The sequence below is a fragment of the Wyeomyia smithii genome, chromosome 1, assembly GCF_029784165.1.
Source record: "Wyeomyia smithii strain HCP4-BCI-WySm-NY-G18 chromosome 1, ASM2978416v1, whole genome shotgun sequence".
In the NCBI taxonomy this organism is placed as follows: domain Eukaryota; kingdom Metazoa; phylum Arthropoda; class Insecta; order Diptera; family Culicidae; genus Wyeomyia; species Wyeomyia smithii.
Genome location: NC_073694.1, coordinates 81,371,421 through 81,397,940, shown reverse-complemented (window position 1 = coordinate 81,397,940; position 26,520 = coordinate 81,371,421). Strand labels below are relative to the sequence as shown.

The window sequence follows — 26,520 nt, the reverse complement described above, 5'->3', positions numbered from 1 at the left end:
ACACATATCTAATGTTTGATATAATTACTAGGTTCTCATCTTCAATAAGTCAACAAACAGTATCCTGGAGAACATTTTTATCGTAAAACGTGTTCAAGCCATTATTGATTTTTTCACATCCTGTTTACAAATGGCCTGTTCATTTAAAGGATCTACGAACACGGTTTTGTTCAACGATGATTTGTTGGTACGTCCAATTCGAAGATTTATTTCTGATTTTGTGTACCATTCAATGCTAGGTGTCGGACCAACTGCATGTAGTGTTGTACTCTATGGTATTCTTCAGCGCACTAATCCCAGAATAGATCAAGATATTGCAATGTATCAACAAATAGCTTGTGATAAGGAAACGGTTGTTTTACAAGAGCTTTGCAATGCAACGATAGAACACACTCTCAGTGCTGTGCACATATCCCAACAGCAATATCATCATGCTAATAACGCCTATATACATTTGAGCTGCACGTGGAGAAAAAAGATGCGAATCAAACTACTCTCAGACCGCATTCTCACTGAACAAGTTGTGCTTAGCAGAATTCAAATGTTGCTTGTAGCTCACAGTTGGCTACATGAAACAACGACCAACCTGCCACGAGTAGAAATAAACACCCATGTAAATCGCTCCGCAGTAGTAATTCAGCTTCAAAATTTTGTGAAACAACTGACGTCCATCAAGTTAACCATACAAAGTCTGCGCGAAGAAATTCTGGCGAATACTACAGTAATTTTACATCGTTTGAAATGGTCTGCTGGTACAAACACAAAATTGATACATTTGTCCCATACATTCGAACAAGGGTCGTTATTAAAACAAAATTCACTAGAAAAACATATGCTCTATATAGACATGGCGCTCAATCATTGTAGTTCCGTTTTAGATCATGAAATCATGCATCTACAAGACTATCAGGATCAACAAGATCATGAATTCATTGAGCTAGTGGGGAAGTTTAAAAGAGTTTGTTCAAAATTACAATCGTGCCCAACAATGGTGAATAAAACCGAAATCGCACTCGTTGAACTTCTTGATCCAGAGGGAAAAATCGATCATGTTTGGATAGCTAATGTCCGAGCTTTGGTGGATGATATGACTGATCAAGTGCATACAAAAATTGCCCGCCTCGAAAAGGAGTTGCGGATTGTGCAAGACAACTTGCATTTAAGTGCTCATAAGCTGCGATCATTGATAAGTGCTCATCATTCCGTTGCTTCAGATGTTCGGAACTTACTGAAGATTAGGCTAAAAATGGATTCATCATCATCGTTACGAGAATATCTACTCAAATATAAAGCATTCTTGGAAACGGTTTCGGAATTGCTGTCAAACGTGATTAATGAAGATTTTACTGATGAATTAATACAACATGCTATGGAACATGTTCAACACATATTATCAAATGTTCATGCGGTGTTCGATAAACTATTCTTTTTTGATCAAGGATCAGATAATGATGTTCGTGAAGATTTTGATAAATCTGATATACTCGGGGAAGTTATCCATTCTCCGGATAAAAAATACAATAGCGAAGCGAAATTTGATAAAGGTATGTATTATGATTCATTTAATGCAACGCAAAGTTGGTAGTGTGATTATTTTCGTTTTTAACAAAAACTATCAAAACAATACTTATTGACTATTGGAGAGGTTTTTTACTCTTCGAAATTCGAAAAAAGCTAATACTTAGAGATAAAAAAATACCTGTTGGTCAGATTCGAGGTATGCTACTGACTTTATAAGTCAGTTGTCGTATGTTCGGATTTTATACCCTCTCATAAGGGGACATTCATGAATGACGTAGCATTTTTGTTATGATTTTCACACCACTCTCCGCTCTCGTAGCATTTGGTCACAAAATCTCAACCTCCCTGAGAAAAAAACGTAACATTAGATGATACACTCCCCCCCCTCCCAACCCGTTCTAAGAAAAACAAGCTGTAATATTTATAAAAAAAAGTAGGAGGGTGCTATCAAAGACACTACCGCATGACATAGGACTATGGTATTTTTCTATATTTTTTATCTTACAGTGCATTTTTATTTGCTGAGATATTAGAGAGCTTTGAACAATAATTAATATAAATAAAATATATGAATGAAACCTTATTTATATTGGCATCTCCACTTGGCAAATATTCGAATTAGAAAAGGAATTGTTCGTAGCTTGTAATGACAAGACAAACATTTGAATTAGCGAGTTCAGTAGATTCTCCCTTTCTCAGTAAACAGCAAATGAGAACCTATTCGGTATATGAGACCAGAACGAGTCAATGCACCGGCCGCTGTCGAAAAATGAACACCAAGAAAAATATGTTTATTTGCTGCAAGGCTTTCTCCACTATCAGCAACGTTTTGTAAAAGAGAAAATTCAACTAGCCACTTCAATTACAACACTTTGAGGCACCAAACGGTGCCAGTTACCGATGATTCTTGTTCTCTGATTATTACGGCCTGATTTATAGCCATTTTAATACTTTTGCAGTAGCCATGTTCTACTAACAGCCATCAGCATTACGAGTGAAACCTGGCACGAGATGACTGGTACTATTTTGTCTTTCCTCCTTTCAACGGCTAGCACCTAGTGTCCGTACGTCACTGGTACGGCTTAAGAATGAAAATGATGGGGTGAAATGTTCGAATGTACCTTTTATATCAAGGTTTCGTCAGTTAGTTGGAAGAGGGAGGAGTTAAGAAGAGGAGAGAATGGCTTACTTACTTTACTTTTTTGGCTAACGGACCGTTCACCGGTCTAGGGCCGAACGAATTAGAGATGTCCAGCTTCTTCTGTCTTGGGCAGCCGTTCTCCAGTCTCCCCGTACACCAGCAGATCGTGTATCTTCTTCCACCGCGCACATCCACCTCGTGCGAGGCCTACCACGGAGTCGACGGCAGTGAGCATGCGGCTCCTGGCACGGTTCTTCTCATCTGTCGCTCTCTGGCACTCGGCATCGAACCAGCCGTTAGGCTGTCTTCCACGCGTCGTACCTACCACCTCTCTCGCAGTCGTTTCGATGGCGCCGTGAATACTGCTCCACAGCCCATTTATGTCTTCCACTCCTTCCTTCTGCTGTTCTGCGATCCGTTGATCCAGCTCTCTGGCGTATTCTGCTGCCACGCCATCAGCTTTCAACCGCTGAATGTTGAAACGCGTCGTCCTCTCTGTGCGAGATTTCAGCACGTTCGACAACCGTGCGCGGATCTTACAAACGACGAGATAATGGTCAGAGTCAATGTTTGGTCCCCGAAAAGACCTAACATCAGTAACATCCGAAAAGTGCCGACCGTCAATCAGTACGTGATCGATCTGGGAGCAGGCTTCTCCATTTGGATGCCTCCAGGTGTGTTTCCGAATATTCAAACATGGAAAACAGAACTACATATGGCCATTCCTCTGGCCGCGGCAAAGTTTATCAGCCTCAGGCCGTTTTCATTGGTTGACGAGTGGAGGCTATGCCTTCCAATGACCGGACGGAAGAATTCCTCCCTCCCAACCTGCGCGTTTGCGTCTCCGATGACGACTTTTACGTCGTGTTTTGGGCACTCGTCATAGATTCGCTCAAGCTTGTCATAGAACTCATCTTTGACTTCATCGGATTTGTCGTTTGTCGGTACGTAGGTGTTGATCAAACTGTAGTTAAAGAATTTGCCCTTAATCCTCAACACGCATATACGGTCATCTACGGGCCTCTACCGGATGACTCTTGTTTTCTGATTTCCCAGCACTACGAAACCGACGCCCCGTTCCGCTGCTTTGCCGCCACTGTAGTAGATGTGGTACTTGAAAGAAGTGCGTGCAATAGGGTCTACTGCACGGAATTCCCTTTCTCCGAAATTTGGCCACCGAACCTCCTGAATCGCTGCGATTTCGACTCCCTGCCGCTGTAGTTCTCGAGCAAGAAAGCCAGCCCGCGCCGGTTCAGTGAGAGATCGGACGTTCCAAGTACCCAATTTCCAATCGTTTACCTTAATGTTTTCCCGTGTTCGTAGCCTAGGTCTTTGCCGATTGATCCGTTCCGTATTTCTAAATTTGTTGTTCGTGGTTGATGAAAGGCTTCGGTATGCTACCTTACCAGGGTCGCGATACCTACATCCTGCTGATGGGGCTGCCATCTTAGGTGTAGCTGGCGGGATACAGCATTCCATAAATCAGTCGCCCGCTCCGGGTCAGACGCTGTTGTACGCCGCCCCTATGGGGATACAGCCGCGTACGACCCCCTTCCCAGTCAGCATACGACCATAGTTTCCACCGGGGTTGGTTACCCGATCTCCGCTAAGGTTACTCGTATTCCGGTCGGCACCACGTGGAGGTTGGGATAGGAGTTGCTGGACAGAGGTGAATGGCCACATTAGGGTCTCAAGTTACACGTGTCCAGCCATTTGCCAACCGGAGAGAATGGCAAGGGAAGTAAAAAAGCATCGGAAACAGAAAGTGACAACAACAAAAACAACAACGAATTGTTTACAGAGTCAGATCGGTTGTATCCGTTAGTGTCGGCTGTGCTTGGGAAGAGAGGTATTGATTGGCTGCTCGGAATGACTTAGACAATCGATGTTATTTACCAATTTTTCAATAGTGTATCTCAAACAATAGGTTGTTTTTGTTTTTCATATATTTAACCGTAAAAAATTTCTGATCGATTGATGCCAGAACCTCGATAACCTGATTATAAATAACTGAAATATGACCACCCTTCCCAGGTTGAATTACTAGATTTTCAAATTCAGGTAACTAATAGCGAGGGCAGTTAGTGCGCTTCCAGGTCAAAACGAGGTGAGCTGGTGGAATAAAGAAATTCGCTATAACTTCCAGATAGACGTAGTCCTACGTCAAAAAAGTGAAAAACAAAAATTAACGTGTCAAATACAATTTATTTATCACTCATACATTTGTGACAGCATTTCATATGATGTTGATCGCGCTTTATATACAGACCACATTCCATTTTGGCAACTTACAAGAATTTTTTATCCAAAGTCCAAAATCGAACCATACCAAAAATGAACATTTTTTCCGTGATTTGTTTTGACTTTTTAGGTGGCCTCTGACAACCTGAACAGTAGATATGGGCACCAATTGACTAGTTTCACGATTTGAAGTCGTTAGAGTTGTCAACCGACACCTGAGCGTTACTCAATAATCTGGGAATGTCCGGAACACAACCAGGACAGGTATCCATGTGACCTATAACGATCTAGACACTTGATATGACCAACCGAGTAATTAGAGGCATGACACGGTTCTAAGTACTGCTTTGATCATGATCTTTATATTACCGGAACTATATCGCCCATCAACATCGGCAACATAAAGGACTATAAGATTTTTCTTCTGACGGTTGTTGAACATAATCTGGTTGAAAGAAGGACGAGAAAACTAAAAAATATGATTAAACAAAACCGTTCGTTTTTGGTGCATGTGTGCCAAAGTCGAACCGTGCCAAAAGCGAAACGTGCTCAAAATCGAACAGGATCTGCAATTGTCTTCTGTTTATCCTCTGGTACAAGGTGAAAAGTTGTTTATACAACTCCATACGGTCCATGTCTGTAGAAAACACAGAAAATATTCACGAGTTCGCCTAAACAAAAATTAATTTGCTGTACTTATCAGCTTTGAAAACACACGATTATCTTGTAATTTTCACTACGTTGTCTAGAAGAGCTTTCAAAAGATTGTTGTATCTGAACATATAAAAATGCAACTCTGTCTGTCTGTCTGTCTGATCCATATAGGTTTGGAAACTACTGAACCGATCGGCGTGAAATTTTGTGTATAGGGGTTTTAGAGGCCGAGAAAGGTGACTATGATAGTTCGAAACCCCTCGCTCTTCTGGAAGGGAGGGGTCCCAGACAAATAAAACACATGCACATCTCGAAAACTGACCAAGCAAATGGAACCGAATTTGGCATGTGGATGTTTTTAGGAGTAACAAATATGTCAATATTGGTTCGACGCTCTTCCCTTTTCTGGAAGGGAGGGGTTCCATACAAATGAAACATAAATTTCTGCACATCTCAAGAACTAACCACGTGAATGGAATCAAATTTGGCAGGTGGATGTTTTAAGGGATAAAAAATATATCCATAATGGTTTGACACCCCACCCTCTTCTATAAGGGAGAGGTCCCATACAAAAGAAACACAAATTTTGCACATCAACCAAATAGAACCAAATTTGACATGCAAATGTTTTTAGAGGCAACTATGTTTTTAGAGGGGTTCCAAACAAACAAAACTCAAATTTCTGCACATCTTTAGAAATAACCAAATAAATGGAACCAAATTCGGCAGGTAAATATTTTTAGGGGTAACAAACATGTCCATAATGTTTCGACATCCCTCCTTCTTCTAAAAGGAGGGGTTCCACACACATTTCTGCACATCTCGAGAAATAATCAAGAAAATGGAACCAAATTTGATATGTTGCGGTTTTCGCGAGCAAGAAAAATTTTCGACTCCAGACGCCATTGTTAAGTTTAAGGAAGAAACTCCCGGTTTCTATCCGGAAAATATCTCCAAATATCATTTTGAAATCCAAGATGGCCTCCGGTTTCTGAAAAATAGCCTAAAGTGACCAAATACCACCCAATATGAGTGTTTCTTTAACCAGAATAATGCAAGGATCTAAGAATTGACCTCAGACATCATTTTGAATTGAAAGATGGCTACTTCTGGGAAACAGCCGAATACTACTACATATGGATATTTCCGTAAGCGAAATAATGTGGCTTCTATGCCAAGCATTGACCCTGGACACCATTTTGAATTCGAAAATGACCAGTTTCAGTTTCTGGAAAACAACGAAAATAACTGAATACCACTCAATATGAGTATTTCCGGAATAGAGGTGATGTACTAAAGGCAAAATTCGAGGATATTGTTATTCCGAAAAAACCAATCATTTTAAACGATATAAACAAATTGCAAGAAATCAATGAATTTGGAATGTTAAAAAATTATTAAATTAAACACAGAAATAGGCGGGACGAAGTTTGCCGGGTCAGCTAGTACTAGATAAAAAAATTCGATAGGTCCCGCTGCACAGCTTTGTGCGTCTTTCAAAAAGAAAATGCTACGTCGATTTCAATTCAAACCCTACCCCCCCTCGTCACAGCTTGTCACAAAACGATCATATCCCTCCCCTCTGCTCATGAATGTTACGTCATTTAAGTATGCTCTATTAGAGTTGTTGCAAGGATGCCAGCTAGGTGTTGTACGCATGAAACAGATGCTACCAGTTACGCCAGCCTCGTACACCAGCGAAAAATAATTTATTGTAGCGATAAGGTCACCATGCGTTGCTAGCGTACAAGTGGTTTATATCGCAATTCTCTTTGAAAATTTATACGGTATTTTCGATCAATGTTGTTCTTGCTTGAACGTCTGTCTGTGGTTTATATATTGGCATGGTTTGGATAAGGCGAGCACGCCTAACACAGACTCCATGACTAGACACCAACTGCCTGCTATTACAACCTCTATCTCAGAGGCAAAAAAATTGACAGCATAGCTCACCCCCCTTCCCCACCATAGGTCAAATGATATATGCTTCTATGAGCCTAGACTATTTTGATGTTTTGCAAGTGAAGCTTTTTCGGAAAGATCCTAACAACCTCCTTTATCAGCCAATTCAACGATTTGTTGTTATTAGAGTGTTATTAAAATTGATGTCTTAAAGGAAAACATGCTAGCACGAGGAGCAGTACTGCACCGAGCCATGTATCAATAACGTAGAAACGTAGAACGTAGGTCACTCGTCGTCCATCAGTGCTGAAGAACTCGACATTTATTTATGTGCAGCAAAGCCAAGTGAAGACTACGTTGCCGCTGTTGAGGCACATTGGGGCGTGTTGGGCTAACACGTAGGTATCGTGTTGCGACCTGGAACACAATCGAATTGCCGTCTTCTTCTTCTTGTTTCCTATAGAAGCAAATCCGGAGTGATTTGCGATAAGGGCGCAACTGGCAAAAGATAAACATTGGGGAATATCAGTTTAAAAATTTGCAAGTACATTTTCAAATCGTTATTTCAAAAGAAAGTGACTAACATTGACATCAATACCAAAAATCGACGTAAAATAACACTGTCTTATAGTTTCCTAACAATACTACATTAAATTTGTGCATTTATGGCTAAAATCTGCGCTTTTCTTCTAACCCTTTTCAAATGAGCCTTAAATCATTCTGACAACGAGATTCGCCCACCTCTATTTCGCCTTAAAGCATTCTGACAACGAGATATGCCCAACTTTTTTTCGCCTTGTTTTTATTTTTTCTTCGGTTGCGCCCCTTTAAATGCGCATTTATTTTGATCCGCCCTTTACTGTCGCCTGTTTACGAAATATTTCACAAGTGAGCCCGTTGTTTCAAAACAATGTAAAGGGCCTAGATCCAAAGTATCTTTTGTTTTGGGTAAACTGTTTTGTCGCCCTTTACTAAAAACTCGATTTGAATAATTTTATCGATTTATACAAAAGAAAGGATTCTTGCCATAAATTGTGTGAGTATTTTCGAAACCAATGGTGTAATAAAACGATTTGTTTACATTTTGTTAGTTGCGCCCTAAACGCGAATCACTCCGGAAATATCAGAAGGTGCCGCAAACTACGCTGTGCCGCCGGAGACAACAAAAGTCTGTATGTATCGGTAGAGGCAGATAGCAGCGTACATAAATTTGGTGCATTATACATATAAAATGCGCTGTTTATTTTTGAACTCTACACTCTGTTTTTCTCAGCTTATTTACATAACTAAATATAGGGAACAGGTAAGCTGTAGCGAGCTGTACTGATGATTATATTTTTCTAGCTAAATGAATTAAGTTCAATTTGACAGCCGCATTCCTCGGTGGCGGTATAGAGGAAAACCAAATACATTTTATCTTGCTCCCATATTTGTATTTATATTTTTCAATTTAAAATTTGTCACATTAGCATCTACAAGAAAATATTACTTTCCATAACCTCATTTGTAATTGAACAACACAATGCAAACATTAATTGCTGAGGCTAATGTTGTTTGTCACTCTAGCCTGGTTTATTTTTGAAGATAACAGACAGATGACTTTCAAATATGCCATTTTCGTTGTTTTTAGGTATCTTGAAAATGATAAAAAAAATATGATTTTGTTTACTGAAATTCAAATTTAAATTGACCGGAATTGAATGTTAACATGTTCATAAAATTATATGTCAATTTTAAATTTTCTGTGAATATACATTTTCTTATAAAATGTGTATTTCTTTACCGTTACTTTTCCCACGAACTTGTAAACGCAGGATATTTTTTTTTCTTCATCTATAATTTATTTGACACGGCAGAAATACAATTTAATGTTTAACGGCGCCAATTATATCTGGTAGCTTACTTTCTAAAGTATCTTAATAAAGCAAATTTTTTATCCTCGCTGCCGACTACGAGCTGAAGCTAAATCTAACTCAAAGCTAGAATGTTTTGCATTAAAAGCACTGATTTGTTGTTTGATGGTTTTCATCGCCATAGGTAAGCAGCATATTGAATATGTTCCGCTGCTGGGCCAAGATATTACGGACTGGCATATTGGGTTGTCTCCTTCGGGACCTGAGAGTATCGTGCGGGTCTAGTTGCTGTTTCCGGATCCGGGGTCTTAACGTGTTCTTGTTGTTTGGTTGTATGTAGGAGGAAGGGAATAGGATTAAACTGGGGCGTGGATGGATTTCAGGAAAACGTATATAAGGGACATGTAGGATAGGTCACGGCTCGCCAAGACATCACGAACAGGAACAGCCGGCTGCCTACTTTCGGCCTGCAGGGAAGCTATTAATTTAGACCTGGCGTCACGGTGTACAGGGCATGACCAAACCACATGCTCTATGTCGTGATAACCCTCACCACAGGCACAGATACCACTTTCCCCGAGCCCAACACGACGGAGATGCGCGTCAAATCTATAGTGATTGGACATAAGCCGGGACATCACGCAAATGAAATCCCGACCTACATCCAACCCCTTGAACCACGGGTTCGTCGACACCTTGGGGATTATGGAATGTAACCACCTTCCCAGTTCCCCTCTGGTCCAAGAATTTTGCCAACTGATGATCGTATTCTGATGTACAAGTGCGAAAAATTCATTAAAGGCAGTTGGTCTTTCATAAATATCACCGTTTGTTGCGCCCACCTTAGCCAAAGAGTCCGCTTTCTCATTGCCCGGTATCGAGCAGTGAGAAGGGACCCACGCTAAGGTAATCTGAAACGATTTTTCGGATAAAGCACTCAGATGTTCCCGTATTTTCCCCAGGAAATACGGAGAGTGCTTAACATCTTTCATCGATCGGAGAGCCTCAATGGAACTGAGACTGTCCGTAAAGATGAAATAATGGTCCTTGGGCATTTTTTCGATAATCCCTAGGGTGTACTGAATTGCAGCTAATTCTGCGACGTAAACAGAAGCAGGATTATCGAGTTTATGGGAGACGGTTAAATTGTTATTGAATATACCGAAGCCAGTGGACCCATCAAGAAGTGATCCGTCAGTGTAGAACATATTGTTGCAGTTGATGTTTCGATATTTATTGGAAAAAATTTTGGGGATCTGCTGCACGCGTAAATGATCCGGGATTCCACGAGTTTCTTCTATCATGGATGTATCGAAAAACACAGTAGAATCAGAAGTTTTTGATAAGTCGACACGATTTGGAATATTCGAAGAAGGGTTAATATTTTGGGACATGTGATGGAAATACAATGTCATAAAACGGGTTTGAGAATTAAGTTCGATTAACCTTTCAAAATTGTCAATCACGGGACGGTTCAAGACCTCACATTTGATAAGAATACGAGAAGACAGGCTCCAGAAGCAGTTTTTCAATGGTAGTACTCCAGCTAAGACCTCCAAACTCATCGTATGGGTCGACTGCATGCGCCCTAAGGCGATACGCAAACAACGATATTGTATTCGCTCCAGTTTGATCAGATGTGTGTTTGCTGCGGAGCGGAAGCAGAAACACCCGTATTCAATAACAGACAATATCGTTGTTTGGTAAAGCCTTATAAGGTCTCCTGGATGGGCTCCCCACCATTGTCCGGTTATTGTACGAAGAAAATTCACTCTTTGTTGACATTTTTTCATCAGATACCTCACGTGACAACCCCAGGTGCCTTTAGAGTCGAACCAGATACCTAGATATTTGTGTACCAAAACCTGAAAAATCGTTTTACCCATTAATTGTGCTTGAAGCTGAGCAGGTTCATGCTTCCTAGAAAAAACTACTATCTCAGTCTTCTCCGGAGAGAATTCGATACCTAGCTGTAAAGCCCAAGCAGACAAATTGTCCAAGGTATCTTGCAATGGTCCTTGCAAATCGGCAGCTTTGGCTCCTGTAACAGAGATTACACTGTCGTCTGCAAGTTGTCTTATCGTGCATGAATTTGCCAGACATTCGTCGATGTCATTTACATAAAAGTTGTAAAGAAGGGGGCTTAAACATGAGCCCTGGGGAAGACCCATGTAGCTAATGCGAAAAGTTGCCAAATCGCCGTGCGTAAAATGCATGTGCTTTTCGGACAACAAATTGTGCAAAAAATTGTTTAAAATTGGAGAAAATCCTTGTCGGTGAAGTTTACCCGAAAGAATGTCAATAGAAACGGAATCAAAAGCCCCCTTAATGTCCAAGAACGCAGACGCCATTTGTTCTTTGCGAGCATACGCCAGCTGAATATCTGTTGAAAGCAGCGCAAGACAATCATTCGTCCCTTTGGCACGGCGGAAGCCAAATTGAGTATCCGATAGTAGGCCATTTGATTCGACCCAATGGTCTAAACGACGGAGTATCATTTTTTCCATCAATTTCCGGATACAGGATAGCATTGCAATCGGCCTATAAGAGTTGTGATCAGAAGCTGGTTTCCCTGGTTTTTGGATAACGGATATTTATTTATGTGTCATCTTTGCTTGGCAGTTGTGAGATACAGACAGTTGAAGCTAATAATAGCGCTGCTTTGCGCTCGGTGAGTAAGCCATCTTTCACAAGTCAAATAAATAGAGAAGAAAGTTTAATTTCTATTGAATCGTACTCAATTTAGATCTGTATAGAAGGTTGCCTTTTCGCGTATTGAAGAAAGTTGACTGTATTAGAATGAAAGGTATTCATCATTGTTAAAGAAAATATATTTTTTTCTAAAATAGAGTGCTACAAATAAATAATCAATAATAATCTGTAACCCCGTTCGATTTTGGGAACACGCCAAAATTTTTGTGTTGTCAAAATCAAACCATGCCAGAAATGAACGTGATTTTTTTTACTTTTTTAGTGGCACAAGACGACCTTAACAGTAGATATGGTCACCAATGAACTAGATTTAGTTCCAAGTCGTTTGAGATGTCGCTTGATTTAGGCTCAATCATCTATGAGTATCCGGAACTCAACGAGGATGGGTCTGCAGATGGCCTATAACGACCTGTATACTTGATATTACCACCCAAGCATATTACTGCTTTGATCATTATCATTATATTACCGGAACATGTTCCGGTCATATCTCCGAGATCGTTTTACCGAATTCGGTCATCCGCTTCAGCAACATAAAGAACCAAAATACCTTTCCAAAAGTAAAACGTGCTCAAATCAAATAGAGGCTAAAGTCTCAAAATAACATATGAAACTATCGTAGTCCTACGTCAACTGTGTGGTCGTGTCTTGGATACCAGCCTCCAACTTTTTTATTTAAAAATCGAAGGACAACATAAACATTTTTAAAAAATTACAATCTCGAAATACACGGGACGTAAAGAAAATAAGTTGTTTCAATACGAGTCGGAAAAAGTTATCAGTTTTCTCTTATATGCTGAAAATGAAACACCGGGAAATGCAGAAAATATCATTGGGTAAACCGGAAAAAAGTGAGAAATCGAACTTTGATTAGGAGTGGACACTCTGCATCTGGCTTTTGCAGTTTTGAAGATGTATTTTTCATAATAATGAAAGTTAGAACCCCTTGTTAGTGTCTCGGTCTGAGGAGATTTCAACCGGCAATTGGTCCTTACGGCTACGTCTGGAATTCCTCACCTGAGGCAGTCCACACTACTCCGCAAATCGATCGTTTCTGATTTTAATGAAACTTTGAACAGTTGTTTCTGCTTGATAAAGAGGCCATTGTATGATATCAGCTCTTCATGTAGACTCACGACTGCTGCTTCAAAAGGGCCTATCCAAAACTGTGACTGTTGGATAAAATTTTCTATATCAGAAAAACGGTTTGTTTGGTGAAAATGGTGTCTTCGGCAAAGTTGTATGTAAAAAAATTGTGGTTCTAAAAAAAATAAAAACACCGTAAATTTTTTTCTGGGCCATATTTTCCAAATTGTATCAAAATATTAAATATCTCAAGAAGTGAAATTTAGCGTGAAAATATCTCGAAAAGTGAAGTAGCGTGAACTACATCAGGCCTAAGATTAAGGGGTAATATCCACCAAACGCTCAAAATAACTTTTTTTCATGATTTTTTTAAGGACATCTGAGATGTAAGGTATATAAATAATATACCATTGGATTAAGCAGCTCTTGCAGAGAAGAAAAAAAAATTGCTATTTTTGTTACAAAATGGCAGCTGTGCAGCGATTGCCGTGAACCGCTTTTCTAAAAAGTTGTTCCGCGGCGAGCAGTAAAAGTCGTGCCCAACTCCACCTATCACCAAAACAAAAATTTTCTCATTATCTACATAAGTGTCGCTAGTGAAGTACACATGATTATATTTCTAGAATTTTTCTTCGCAAAATGGCAACGGTTCGGAAGAAAAAAATCTTTTTTGACAAAAACCGACTTTAATTGTTTATAACTTTTGTTGTTGTTAATCAATCGCTAAAATCGTGTGTACTTCACTAGATAATCTAATGAAGAAGCTACAGTTAAAATTTCAGGTCAATCGGACGTAAACTTTTTCGGTTAAACGCGTTTAATGTTTCAAAATGAGTTAAATCTTAAAAATCTCAATAATAAAGCCCCTAATAATTTTTTAACGATCAGTCAGCTATCCCTGCACCGTAAAGTTGTCCTTCCTGTGCCTTGTTTGCCTCTTCTTCCTTTTTTTGTCTGATGTAAGGCTGCGCCTAGACTCTTTCGCGATATCGGACATGCGATGCTCAGCGACTTAGACGCGGTTGGCGTCCGATTCCGCGCAAAACTCGTCCAACGGTTAACCCAAGAGCATGATTTTGTATTAGATGCCAGTTAAAAACATCGGTTTCACCGCAGTTCGAACAAGACACAAGAATCTTGAAGTCCACGCTTGCACGGCTGCGAAAACCGCACATTATTATTACATTTTTTACACACTCCCAATTCAGAAAGGACAGTAAGTAAAGCGAAAAATGTATGAAACAATAGCCGAAGTCCCTATCAACATCGCTATCACGATTTGAATCAGAAGTATTAAATTTTTCCGTATTCTAACGTATTCCGAATCGCCTTTGAACGCATGGCGGTTAGTTGAGTGTCGGTTGCTAATTTTACTTCGGGTTGTTTTCTAATTTTACTCCGGGTTACTTCTCTTTTACTGTCTTTGTGGCCACTGTACACCTTGTCGCTCATATTTAAGTACTTTTGAATATGACTCAGTTAAAAAGTATAGAAAAACTCAAAGAAAGAACGTACACAACGAGAACGGCTGATCGACGAAATAAAGGGAAATTGTAAGTAAAAACATGCTGTAGAGACACTGTAGCGGTCAAAACTTGATGTAGCGACCTCTATACTTTAAATTTGAAACACGATATCGATCATAGGTAACTACTACTAGTTAACAAAGCCGAGTATCGCCAAATTAAACGAAAAATGTGATTTTGGAGCATAAAAGTTGTTCAGTAAAAATTGACTTTAACGAACTTTTAGTTTAGATTTGTACTTGGGCGATGTAGATTTTGATTCTAGGATAGTTTTAGCATGATTTAAGCCAATAAAAAAAAATGGCAAAAAATTTTTTTGTGGATATTACCCCTTAACAGCAAAACCTGTCTGCTCAATCTCGCAGCTCCCAGTTCACTAAATCTGGACTTACTTGATGTAAACACGTAGGTACTGTTTAAATTGGTTACCTTGTGTGTCCGTCTTATTTTTACAACTCTTCGAAAACAGGGTTCGCCGGTGAGTTACGCATATTAAATTTTAATTATTTATTTAATTTTAATAAATATTTATACAAATGATTGATAATGGAACAAAAACTAAAAAAAAGCTTCAGAGTAAAAATGTCAAAATACTCAAACGTTCATAAATTTTTGATTTTCAGGGTGTCGAAAACCTGGAAAAACTTGGAAAATCAGGGAATGTCAGGGAATCCATTTTTCACTCAGGGAAATATCAGGGAAAATAAAAAAATATTCAGGGAAAAATTTTTAACCGAGATGCGATTCTTTTTTAAAAGACTCTTTAGCGCAAAAACTAATTTTTTCAGCATAAAAGGCTATTGTGGGACCTCTATGTTGAACTTTTTTGTGCGGAATGCTGAAAAATATCGGGGAAATTAATATGATATTTCAGGGAAAATCAGGGAATTTCATCTTGAAATTTTTTTCGCCACCCTGATTTTCTTTTTACCAACGCCAAATTTTGACATATAGAAGTAAATATTGTCCAGTGTGTATAAAAATAAGTGTTCAAAAAAGGTACTGTTTGAGATGTTTAACGTTTTGTGACAATTTGGAAACTTTGTCCCAGAAAAAAAAAATTTACAGTGTATACATTTTTTCTGAAACCACAATTTTATTATCTAGGGTGGCGAACGGCTTCGGCAGTGGTTTTCTTTGGCAGGTTTCTCCATAAGACTGCTGCAGAAAACCACTGCCGAAACCGTTCGCTACCCTACAACTTTGCTGAATACACCTTTTTGATCAAACAAGCTGTTTTTCTGATATAGAAATTTTTTTTATAGGCCCTTTTGAAACAACAGTCGTGAGTCTAAACGAATGACTGATATCATTAAATTTTTTCTTTATCAAAAAGGAACAACTGTGCAAAGTTTCAGCAAAATCAGAAATGATATGCTAAAAAAATATTTTTTTTATTATTTATTTTTCATGGAATGCCTCACCTGCCGGTGGTTAGCAAATTAGTGTAAGGTTTCAACGTGACCATCACAATTCAGCGATATATTTCATATATCTCCATCCTTTTCACATTACATCTTACTTCATAATTTTTTTGAACATGAGAAGGCAGAGACCAGCTTTGTATCAATATTTTGTATGTCAGCCACATCGGCATTAAACGAACGGCCATTCAATTTTTCTCTACGGTGTAATTCCACAAAAAATCGGGAACCAAACACCATGCCGGAGACAGGGAGATTGCGGGTTCATATCCCATCGGGATGCGGTATATATTTCCAAATCTGTATATCTGTATCATTCCAAATCTGTTACAAATATTTTTAGAGCCAAAAAGTTTTTTTCCCTCACATACCATTTATTTGACACGGCACAAATACAAATATTGTTCAACGGCGCCAATTATAACTAGTGTCTTACTTTTATAAGTAACTTAAAAACTAAAAGCAAATTTTTTATCCTCGCTGCCGACTACGAACTAAAATTAAATCTAAATTTAAACTATAATATTTTGTTCTAATCAGGCCCGGATTTTAGGAGAGGGGGGGCAAATGCCCCGGGCCTCCCGATTGGAGGGACCCCCTAGTCCGTCCTAGGGCGACCTTTTTTTTTTTGCTTGCCATCTTCCAGAACATTGTCTCTAGATGTTTTAGGAAAAGAGGGCATCACAAACAAATTTGTCCCGGGCCCCCCAGCGTCTAAACTCGGCCCTGGTTATAATCACTGGTTTGTTGTTTGATGTTTTTCTATTACATAGATAAGCATGTTTCGCTGGGCCAAGATGTTACGGACTGGCTCATTGAGATGTATCCTTTGAGCCCTGAGATTATCGCCCGGGGACTAGTTGCTGGTTCCGGATCCGGGATTTAAACGTCCTCTTGTCGTTTGATTGAATGTAGGCGGACGGGAATTGGACTAGACTGGGGCATGGATGGATTTCAGGAAAACCTATATAAGGGACATGTAGGGTAGGTCAAGGCTCGCCAAGACATCACGAACAGGAACAGGCTGTCTACCACCGGCCTGAAGGGAAGCTATCAATTTAGACCTGGTGTCACGGTGTACAGGGCATGACCAAACAACATGCCCTATGTCGTGATAACCTTCACCACAGGCACAGATACCACTTTCCCCGAGCCCAATATGACGGAAATGCGCGTCAAATCTATAGTGGTTGGACATAAGCCGGGACATTACGCAAATGAAATCTCGACCTACATCCAACCCCCTGAACCACGGGCTCGTCGATACCTTGGAGATAATGGAATGTAACCATCTTCTCAATACCCCTCTGATCCAAGCATTTTGCCAACTAATGATCGCATTCTGACGTAAGAGTGCAAAAAAACTCATTAAAGGCTGTCCGTAAAGATAAAGTAATGGTCCGTGGACATTTTTCCAATAATCCCTAGGGTATACTGAATTGCAGCTAATTCCGCGACGTAAACAGAAGCAGGATTATCGAGCTTATAAGAGACGGTTGAATTGTTGTTGAAAATACCGAAGCCAGTGGACCCATCGAGAAGTGATTCGCCAGTGTAGAACATATTGTCGCAGTTGATATTTTGATATTTATTGTAAAAGATTTTGGGGATCTTCTGCACGCGTAAATGATCCGGGAAACCACGAGTTTCTTCTATCATGGATGTATCGAAAGGCACAGTAGAATTAGACGTGTTTGATAAGTTGACACGATTTGGAATATACAAGAAGGGTTAATATTTTGGGACATGTGGTTGAAATACAATGTCATGAAGCGGGTTTGAGAATTGAGTTCGATTAACCTTTCAAAATTTTCAATCACTGGATGGTTCAAGACCTCACATTTGATAGGGATACGAGAAGATAAGTTCCAGAAGCGATGTTTTAACGGAACGGAAGACCCCCGCTAGGACCTCCAAACTCATGGTATGGGTCGACTGCATGCGCCCTAAGGCGATACGCAAACAACGATACTGTATTCGCTCCAGTTTGATAAAATGTGTGTTTGCTGCGGAGCGGAAGCAGAAACACCCGTACTCAATTACAGACAATATCGTTGTTTGGTAAAGTCTTATAAGATCTCCTGGGTGGGCTCCCCACCATGATGCGGTTATTTTTCGAAGAAAATTCACTCTTTGTTGGCATTTTTTCATCAGATACCTAATGTGACAACCCCAGGTACCCTTAGAGTTGAACCAGACACCAAGATATTTGTTCATGCTTCCTAGAAAAAACTACTATCTCAGTCTTTTCCGGAGAGAATTCGATACCTAGCTGTGAAGCCCAAGCAGACAAATTGCCCAAGGCATCTTGCAATGGTCCTTGCAAATCGGCAGCTTTTGCACATGTGACAGAGACCACGCTGTCGTCTGCAAGTTGCGTTATCGTGCATGAATTTGCCAGACATTCATCGATGTCATTTACATAAAAGTTGTAAAGAAGGGAGCTTAAGGGGTTATATCTACCAAAAAAATTTTTTTTCGCCATTTATTTTTATTGGCCTAAATCATGCTAAAACTATCCAAGAATCAAAATCTACATCACCCAAGTACGGATCTAAACTCAAAGTTCGTTTAAATCAATTTTTACCGAACAACTTTTACGCTCCAAAATCACATTTTTCGTTTAATTTGGCGTTTCCCCTTTTTCCTTTTTTTTCGAGGCTTTGTAATCTAGCAAAAGTTACCTACGATCGTTATCGTGTTTCAAATTTGAAGTATAGAGGTCTCTGCATCAAATTTCGGCCGTCATAGCGTCTCTACAGAACGTGTTTACTCACAATTTCCCTTTGTTTAGTCGATCAGCCGTTCTCGTTGTGTACATTATTCGTTTGAGTTTTTCTATACTTTTTAACTGTGAGTTATATTCAAAAGTACTTAAATATGAGTGACAAGTTTGAGTTTTGCGTGGGATCGAGCGCTGAGCATCCCATGTCCGACATCGCGAGAAAGGCTAGGTGCAGCCATACATCAGATGACAAAAAGGAAGAAGTGGAAAATAAAACCCAGGAAGGACAATTTCACGGCGCAGGGATAGCTGACTGAAGGTTAAAAGAATATGAGGGGCTTTGTTATTGCGATTCTTAAGATTTATAGCATTTTGAAACTTTAAACGCGTTTTTCTCAAAATCATGTTTTCAAAATCGGCGAGCAGTAGAACTGAAAAAGTTTACATCCGATTGACTTGAAATTTTAACTGTAGCTTCTTCATTAGATTATCTATCTAGCTTATCACACAACTTAAGCGATTGATTAACAACAACTAAAGTTATAAACAATTAAAGTCGATTTTTTTGTCGAAACAGACCTTTTTTTTCAAACCGTTGCCATTTTGCGAAGAAAAATTCTAAAAATATAATCATGTGTACTTCACTAGCGACACTCATGTAGAAAATGAAAAAAAAATTGTTTTGGTTATAGGTGGAGTTGGGCACGACTTCTACTGCTCGCCGCGGAACAACTTTTAAAAAAAGCGGTTCACGGCAATCGATGCACAGCCGCCATTTTGTAACTAAAATAGCAATAAAAATATTTTTTCTATTCTGCGAAAGTTGCTCAATCCAATGATATATTATTTATATACCTTACATCTCAAATGTCCTGTAAAAAATCATAAAAATGCTTTGCTTTTTTGAGCATTTGGTAGATATAACCTCTTAAACATGAGCCCTGGGGAAGACCCATATAGCTAATGCAAAAAGTTGCCAAATTGCCTTGCGTAAAATGTATGTGCTGATGTAATGTGTCGGACAACAAATTTCGCAAAAAATTGTTTAAAGTTGGAGAAAATCCTTGTCGGCGAAGTTTGCCCGGAAGAATGTCAATAGAAACGGAATCAAAAGCCCCCTTAATGCCCAACAACGCAGACGCCATTTGTTCTTTGTGAGCATACGCCAGCTGAATATTTGTTGAAAGCCAAACTGAGTATCTGATAGTAGATCATTTGATTCGACCCAGATGTCTAAACGACGGAGTATCATTTTTTCCATCAATTTCCGGATACAGGATAGCATTGCAATCGGCCTATAAGAGTTTTGATCAGAGGCTGGTTTTCCCGGTTTTTGGATGGCAATCACCTTCACTTGCATCCAATCCTGCGGCACAATATTTGCTCCAGGAACTTATTGAACGAGTTCAGTTGCAGGACAGGAGGGCAGCTCTGCCATCGAAAAAGGTGATTCTATCGCGTCATGACCCGGAGACGCATCGCGAATTGTTTTGCTCAGGAACAGAGTCCGGACATACTTTCCTGGCAAAATCAAATATCCACCGACTTGAAGACTCTTCGCTTTCGTTGATCGTTACCCGATTACGCATTCTCCTGGCTGTGTTCCAAAGAGTGGTCATCGATGTCTCCCTCGATGTTTTGTTTACAAACCTACGCCAGTAACTGCGTTTCTTTGCTTTAGCCAAGCTTTTAAACTTGGTATCAAGCTCCGAATACCGTTTAAAGTCGTCGGCCTTGTCTGAACCCCGGAAGGTCAGAAACGCGTCGGATCTTTTGTTGTAGACATCGGAGCACTCTTCATCCCACCACGGAGTAGGAGGTCGTCCATTGATTGTCACGCCGAGGTATTTTTGCGTTTGGGCTTGAACCGCGGCGTCGAAAATCAAGCCCGCGAAGAGGTTGTATTCTTCAAGTGGTGGAAGATCTTGAATCAAGCCAACAGCTTCTATGATTATACTCTTATAAAATATCCAATCGATATTTCGTGTGAGGTCATACAAAATATCAATTGGTCGCGTGCGAGTTGACCCGCCAGTAACTGAAATTAGAATGGTTGCTACCGTGGGGATCGAGGATTACCTTCCATGTGCAATCCAACCGTAGCGACGTCGAACATAAGGAAAAATCCAAAGCGCATGGACTCGCTGGGGGATTCGGGACACGTGTCATTTCACCGTTGTTTAAAATTGTCATGTCGAAGTCGTCGCGAAGGTTATAGATCAATGCGGAGCGGTTATCATTGTAAGGGGAACTCCAAGCCACGACATGAGAGTAGAAATCTCTCAGAACCAAACGTGGCGAGGGAAAGATTCTATTATATCAAAAAGCAGCCGTTGCCCAACCTGTGCTCTGGGGGGAATGTATATTGAGGCAATACAAAGCTCTTTGCGTTGTATTGTCATTTGACAAGCGACGACTTCGGTGCCTGAAATCGAGGGGAGGTTAATACGATAGAAAGCCACCTGGGGTTTTAGATGTTCCTGGAAGTGCTGGGGACTCCTTCTGCGACTTTAAATTTCCGAGCGCAGGAGGAATTTGCTTCGGTTTTTCCTCAGCACTTTTTGTAGTGATTGAATTTTTCATTTCACTTTAAGAAATCCTAGGACCCTTTCTGGGAAGCTTTGGAGAGGAAAGATTTTGCCTCTTTCTAGACTCCCCAGGATTGGCATAGGATGTTTCCGCTAGAATCAATTTCATCAGAGGACAGTAGATCAAAGGGGTTCGAAGTAAAAAGAGAAGTGGTCGCGGTCTTTTTAAGCATGGCTGCGTATGAACGCTCATGATGTTCCCCACATTTGCCACAACGTGCCTTTTTGCTGCAGCAGTATGCGGCTGTGTGGCCTAAGTGCTTACAATTAAGGCAGCTCATCACACGGGGCACATACAGCCGCACAGGCAGACGAACCCGGTGTATCGAGACGTGGCTAGAAAACGCAGATCCGGCAAACGTAACGCGAAACGAATCTGACGGAGTGTATACTTTCGTGCCGCCGACTAGAGACACAGACTGCAATCGCTTGCAATCTAAAATCTTCACTTTTACGTCGGGACACGAGGATTGCTTGAAGCAGCCGAAGCCGCTTTTCAAAATACACTCGACTGACAGACTCGAATCGGTCACGACACCATCGATCTCCACGTCTCGTGCGGGTACATACACGCGATACTCGCGTGTAAAAAGCTCGGAGCAAGCTATATCGTTGGCCTACTTCAGGTCATCCACTACGACACGGAGCTTGTTCGGCCTGACTTCAGAAATTTCGGTCACGGCCTTGTAGTGTGACGTCAGGTCTTTCGAAATTTGAATGAGGTTCAGGGATTTCGATTTTGGTCCTGCTTTGGTGCTGAAGTAGACAACGACTGGAAGAGTCGATTCGTCAGGGTAAAGCCTAGCACGGGGGTAGATTGATGCCGGGACTGGAGAGGAGTGAGCAGGAGGGACTACGGGAGGGTTAAGCGACATAGGATCGGGAGGGTGGGGGATCTAAATTCATTGCGCTTTAATTAGCGCACTCTCAAGGACAAAAAACACGTACATCTTTTCTTTTCCTTCCTTGTGTTAAATCAAATTTACCGGCAGCTAGTCTTTTTCAAAGCACAGCACGTGATGCCGCAGTGGGCAGTGATGAACAGCAACACACCAAACCAAAGGTCTAGAGCGCAGGTTATATCACTAATCAGGACTCAGGACAAACAACGCACGATGAATCGGCCAAACAATGCCAGTTATGTAATATTTTCTCCGGGTTAAATTCCTCTGAAAAAAAAAAAACGCGGACTCGAAAAATGACGTTCATTCGCAACGCACACGTCTATTTTAGTATTCGTTGATTGCGAAGGCATGGTCGATTTGAGGTCACGTTGTAAAATCAAGATATAGAATAAACGATATTCTTTAATTTCTTAGTTTCACGTTATTTCATCATCTCCTAAATTTTCTATTTAAGTGTTTATTTTGTAATTTTGTGATTTTGTACTGAAGTAATTTGAAAACTCCAAAATTCACTCTTACATACCATATTTCATCCTCCTGACATGATTTGATACATGGAGCAATTGATACTTATAAAAATTCCCAGTGTTTGCTCAATCTTTTTGAAAAATTAAAAAAAAAGCACAGACATTTTTGCGTCTCACAAAAACCAAAACATTTTTGCGTCTCACAAAAACCAAAACTTAGAGCTACTATTCACCTTGAATAAAATTCCAAGTTTTCCCAAATCGGCCGTTCCAGTGCTGAGAACGAGCATTTTCAAAAAACAAGTTCCGTCCCGGGTCTTTACGGGTTAAATTGTTGTATTTATTACAACAATTATTTATTTATTTTTTTTAAACCACTTTTGAATCTGTACGATCTATTTTCAGTTCAGCAAACCCAGAAAGAACAGAAACGGAATGCCTATGCTGTTTCAGTTTGGCGTCGCATTAGAATGAAACTAGAAGGTCGAGATCCTGATCCCAATCGTCGCTGCACCGTGCAGGAACAAGTAGGATGGATGATACAAGAAGCAATGGATCCAGATAACCTTGCTGTATTGTACGAAGGATGGACTCCATGGGTGTGAATTGGTAATTGAATAATTGAAATGTGTTGGTAAGTCCTCGTAAAATCAAATCCGCGAAAAGTGTAAGCGTGGGTTCGCAACACGCCCGCACTGTTAGTAGCGGTTTCAAATATCACAAGCAGCGAGTAAAAACGTTGCTCAGTGCCCGTCGGTGCAGGGGAATCAGCTGCGTGGGATCGACATCAGTAGTACTGACTATGACCGCTTAGCAGGCACCTAACGGTTCCAAACAAAACTACTGCTTACTCTAAGTATCAGTTCACTGTGGTAGTTTTAAAGTATTTCGTAGATGAACCTCAAAATATTTGCAATTATCTCTGCTACAGTGAATGATCTAAGCCATTTTTTACAATCAGTTACTACCATTCACAAGCATCGAATAAAAATGGTAATATTTTACTCGACTATTATACATTCTTTTTATTTTTTTTATTTTTGTGCAGTTGTTATAGCAATTTGAGTTTCACGCTATGACGATGCCAAATTCTAATTTACTCATTTTTATTTGACATTCGATCAAATCCAACCAGTGAAACTAATAGGCTATAGCAGTAGATATTTACCCTTATTCTTGTTTACGGCCGTATCCGAGATTCGTATGAAATGGTCTATTGAAACGAACTAGAAAATGCTATCTATATTTTCAAATAAGCTAAATTAAGTTAGGAAGTTCGAGTTGGTTTGTGACTTGATCGAAAATACAAACTTAATTCGTACGTAAACAAGAATTAGGTTCAATGTTTGGCTGGAATTTTGACTAAAATGAAGCCGAGCTGCTTGTGGCATACCAAAATCAAGCCAATGTAACATCAAATCTCGCATAACTTTTCAAAGGAACCTAAGTTAAAAAAGGAGATTCTCTCCTCTTTCGCTCTGTTTCGCTAACTACATCGTCATTATTAAAATTTCAACGATTTCTTCTCATAAATCGAATGATTATAATATTGCCTAGCTTACTATGCAAAGAGTATTATAAAAATGTGAAAATAATTTATAATGGAAAATAACTTAATAAAACTAAACAACTGGGTTCTTTTGAAAGTTACACGAGAAATCATCTTTTTGTAGTAAAATATTCTGCGAGGTTAGTTTCTATTTTTCTTATATTTCTTCGGAACAGTAAAATTTGAGCTTTTTTTTGCCTTGCGCTAAACTCTGCCACAAATTCGGGTTAGATAAACAAAACCGATATTATTATTCTCTCGTCTTTCCTAAAAAATATCTTCTAACTATAATTTTGTTTCTATCAGTTGTGTTGTATAATTTCCCTCCAATCAAACATATTAATAAATCATATGGGTTACTTATCAATGCGTATATGCGACTTATTTTTTTTAGATGACACTCCATTGCTTCAATAGTATTGAAGTATAGCTGTGTAATACTCCTCATAAGATGGGTTTTTGGTTGAGAAATTAAATCACTCAAACATTAGCAGAAATTTATTAGAGTTAGGAATGATTTTCCAGACAATAAAAAAAAAGATTCAAAAAAGTAGGGTTTCAACGAAACAGAAATACTACACAAGACTTTAAAAAAGGTAAACGTAAATCTTTTTGACGTCGGACTACGTCCTTGTTTTCTATACTGAGATGCATTCTGTTAAATTGGAAATGAAACTGGCAAATGTTGCGTCAGATTTCAAACGATAATTACAGCATAACCACATGATGGATAACGATAACCAAAACGTTGTTGGAAAGATAAAATGTTGAACAATTTTTTAACACGCTAGTTATCATTATTATTTTATTTACAACGAACCAATCACATACGAGCATTCCTGGCATAGACGACGTGAATGGACACCAACCATTCCCTGTGATATTCTCTGTATCAATATCAAAAAAAAAAAAAAAAAACTGACAGAGTTTCCCCGTCTCAATTAGGGACGTTGCGATACCACCGATACTAATACAGAATCGATCCTTCTACTTCCGATACTCGGATATTTGGTATCGATGTTTTGCCAGCGATACTTCATCAATATCGATACACACCTCTCAGTACCGAAAAGACTCAAAACAGCTCTGTAAAGAAGAACGAACGAAGCAGAAAACTTGCTATTTCCTGTGCCATTTTGATGCATCGTATGCATGCATGCCATCTCATCGGCAATGCCAATTTAACAGAACTTTCTGTAGATTAACCTACGGGAACGATCCTTTTCTACGATCATGCAGATCCGAAGGTAAAATCTACAGAGCCATGCAAGCGGATCTTTTCGAAAACAGGATCAATTATTAAGGAAAAGCGTAATCGACTTTCGACTCAGTTTCTGCAGAAGCTGGTGTTTCTAGATTCAGTAAATTTATAGACCATTTTACGAACTGACTGGTTTCACGTATTCTGCTGTTGATTGAATTAAACGTTTTATCTTAAGGAATAAATAATAAAAAAGAATTATGACTTATATTTTGAATAAACTGGTATCGCACAACGATACATTTAGGTATCGATACGTTAGACTCGATACTATCGGAATATCAGTACTTGCTCTCGATACAGGTATCGATCCTAAGTATCGATGTTGAATGGTATCGCAACGTCCCTATTAATGGGCACCCAGATAGCAGTTCGATGCCTTTTTCTACGCAACCGAAAAGATGAAACAGTACTAAATCGCTCACTTACAACGTGATTTTGTTAGCCTGAGTTGAATTGTCTTCGAACGATTCGGCTGCTAGATGCACTTGGATCAATGGTTTTGGTAACCTACATGATAAAATAAAATCCAAGTTGCGAGATGAACTGAGGGCGTACAAGCGAACGTTTTTTTAATATCCAACTGTGAGTTGGTTTTTATAATTTAATTCGGTTCGCGGACGTTTTCTTGAACTTTCTCGGTTTTCAATTAAATATTTATCGATTTCCGGAAACTCGATAGATACGGAACGTTATAGCACTAAAGACAATTCGATAAAGCATGTACTTGTAATTAGAAATAATGCAAAGAAATTATGAATCTTACGGGTAAATTACCGCATATTAAATTAAATAGAACAGTTGTTTCTTATTTTTACCTAAAAAACTTTATTTAGGTTGCCGCTAAATTACCGCGATATTTGAATATTTTCTATTTTGCCACCCGTGAGTTTTGAATTTTTTTGCCGTGAATTACCACTGTCTCTAGTTATAAGTTATGTTATTTTTATTTCATTTTATCTTCT

The 26,520-nt window shown here is 39.5% G+C and overlaps 1 protein-coding gene across 2 annotated transcripts in view; it reads left to right on the top strand.

Moving 5' to 3' along the window:
- Positions 1-24,667, top strand: part of LOC129719193 (serine/threonine-protein kinase Smg1) — a 199,853-nt gene extending 175,186 nt beyond the window's left edge. For both annotated transcript variants that reach the window (XM_055670690.1, XM_055670691.1), the window contains 2 exons: positions 32-1,544; positions 23,151-24,667. In XM_055670690.1, the coding sequence (XP_055526665.1) occupies positions 32-1,544; positions 23,151-23,350 (1,713 nt within the window). In that variant the 3' untranslated portion in view covers positions 23,351-24,667. The remainder of the gene's footprint in view (positions 1-31; positions 1,545-23,150) is intronic.
- Positions 24,668-26,520: the final 1,853 nt, after the last annotated feature.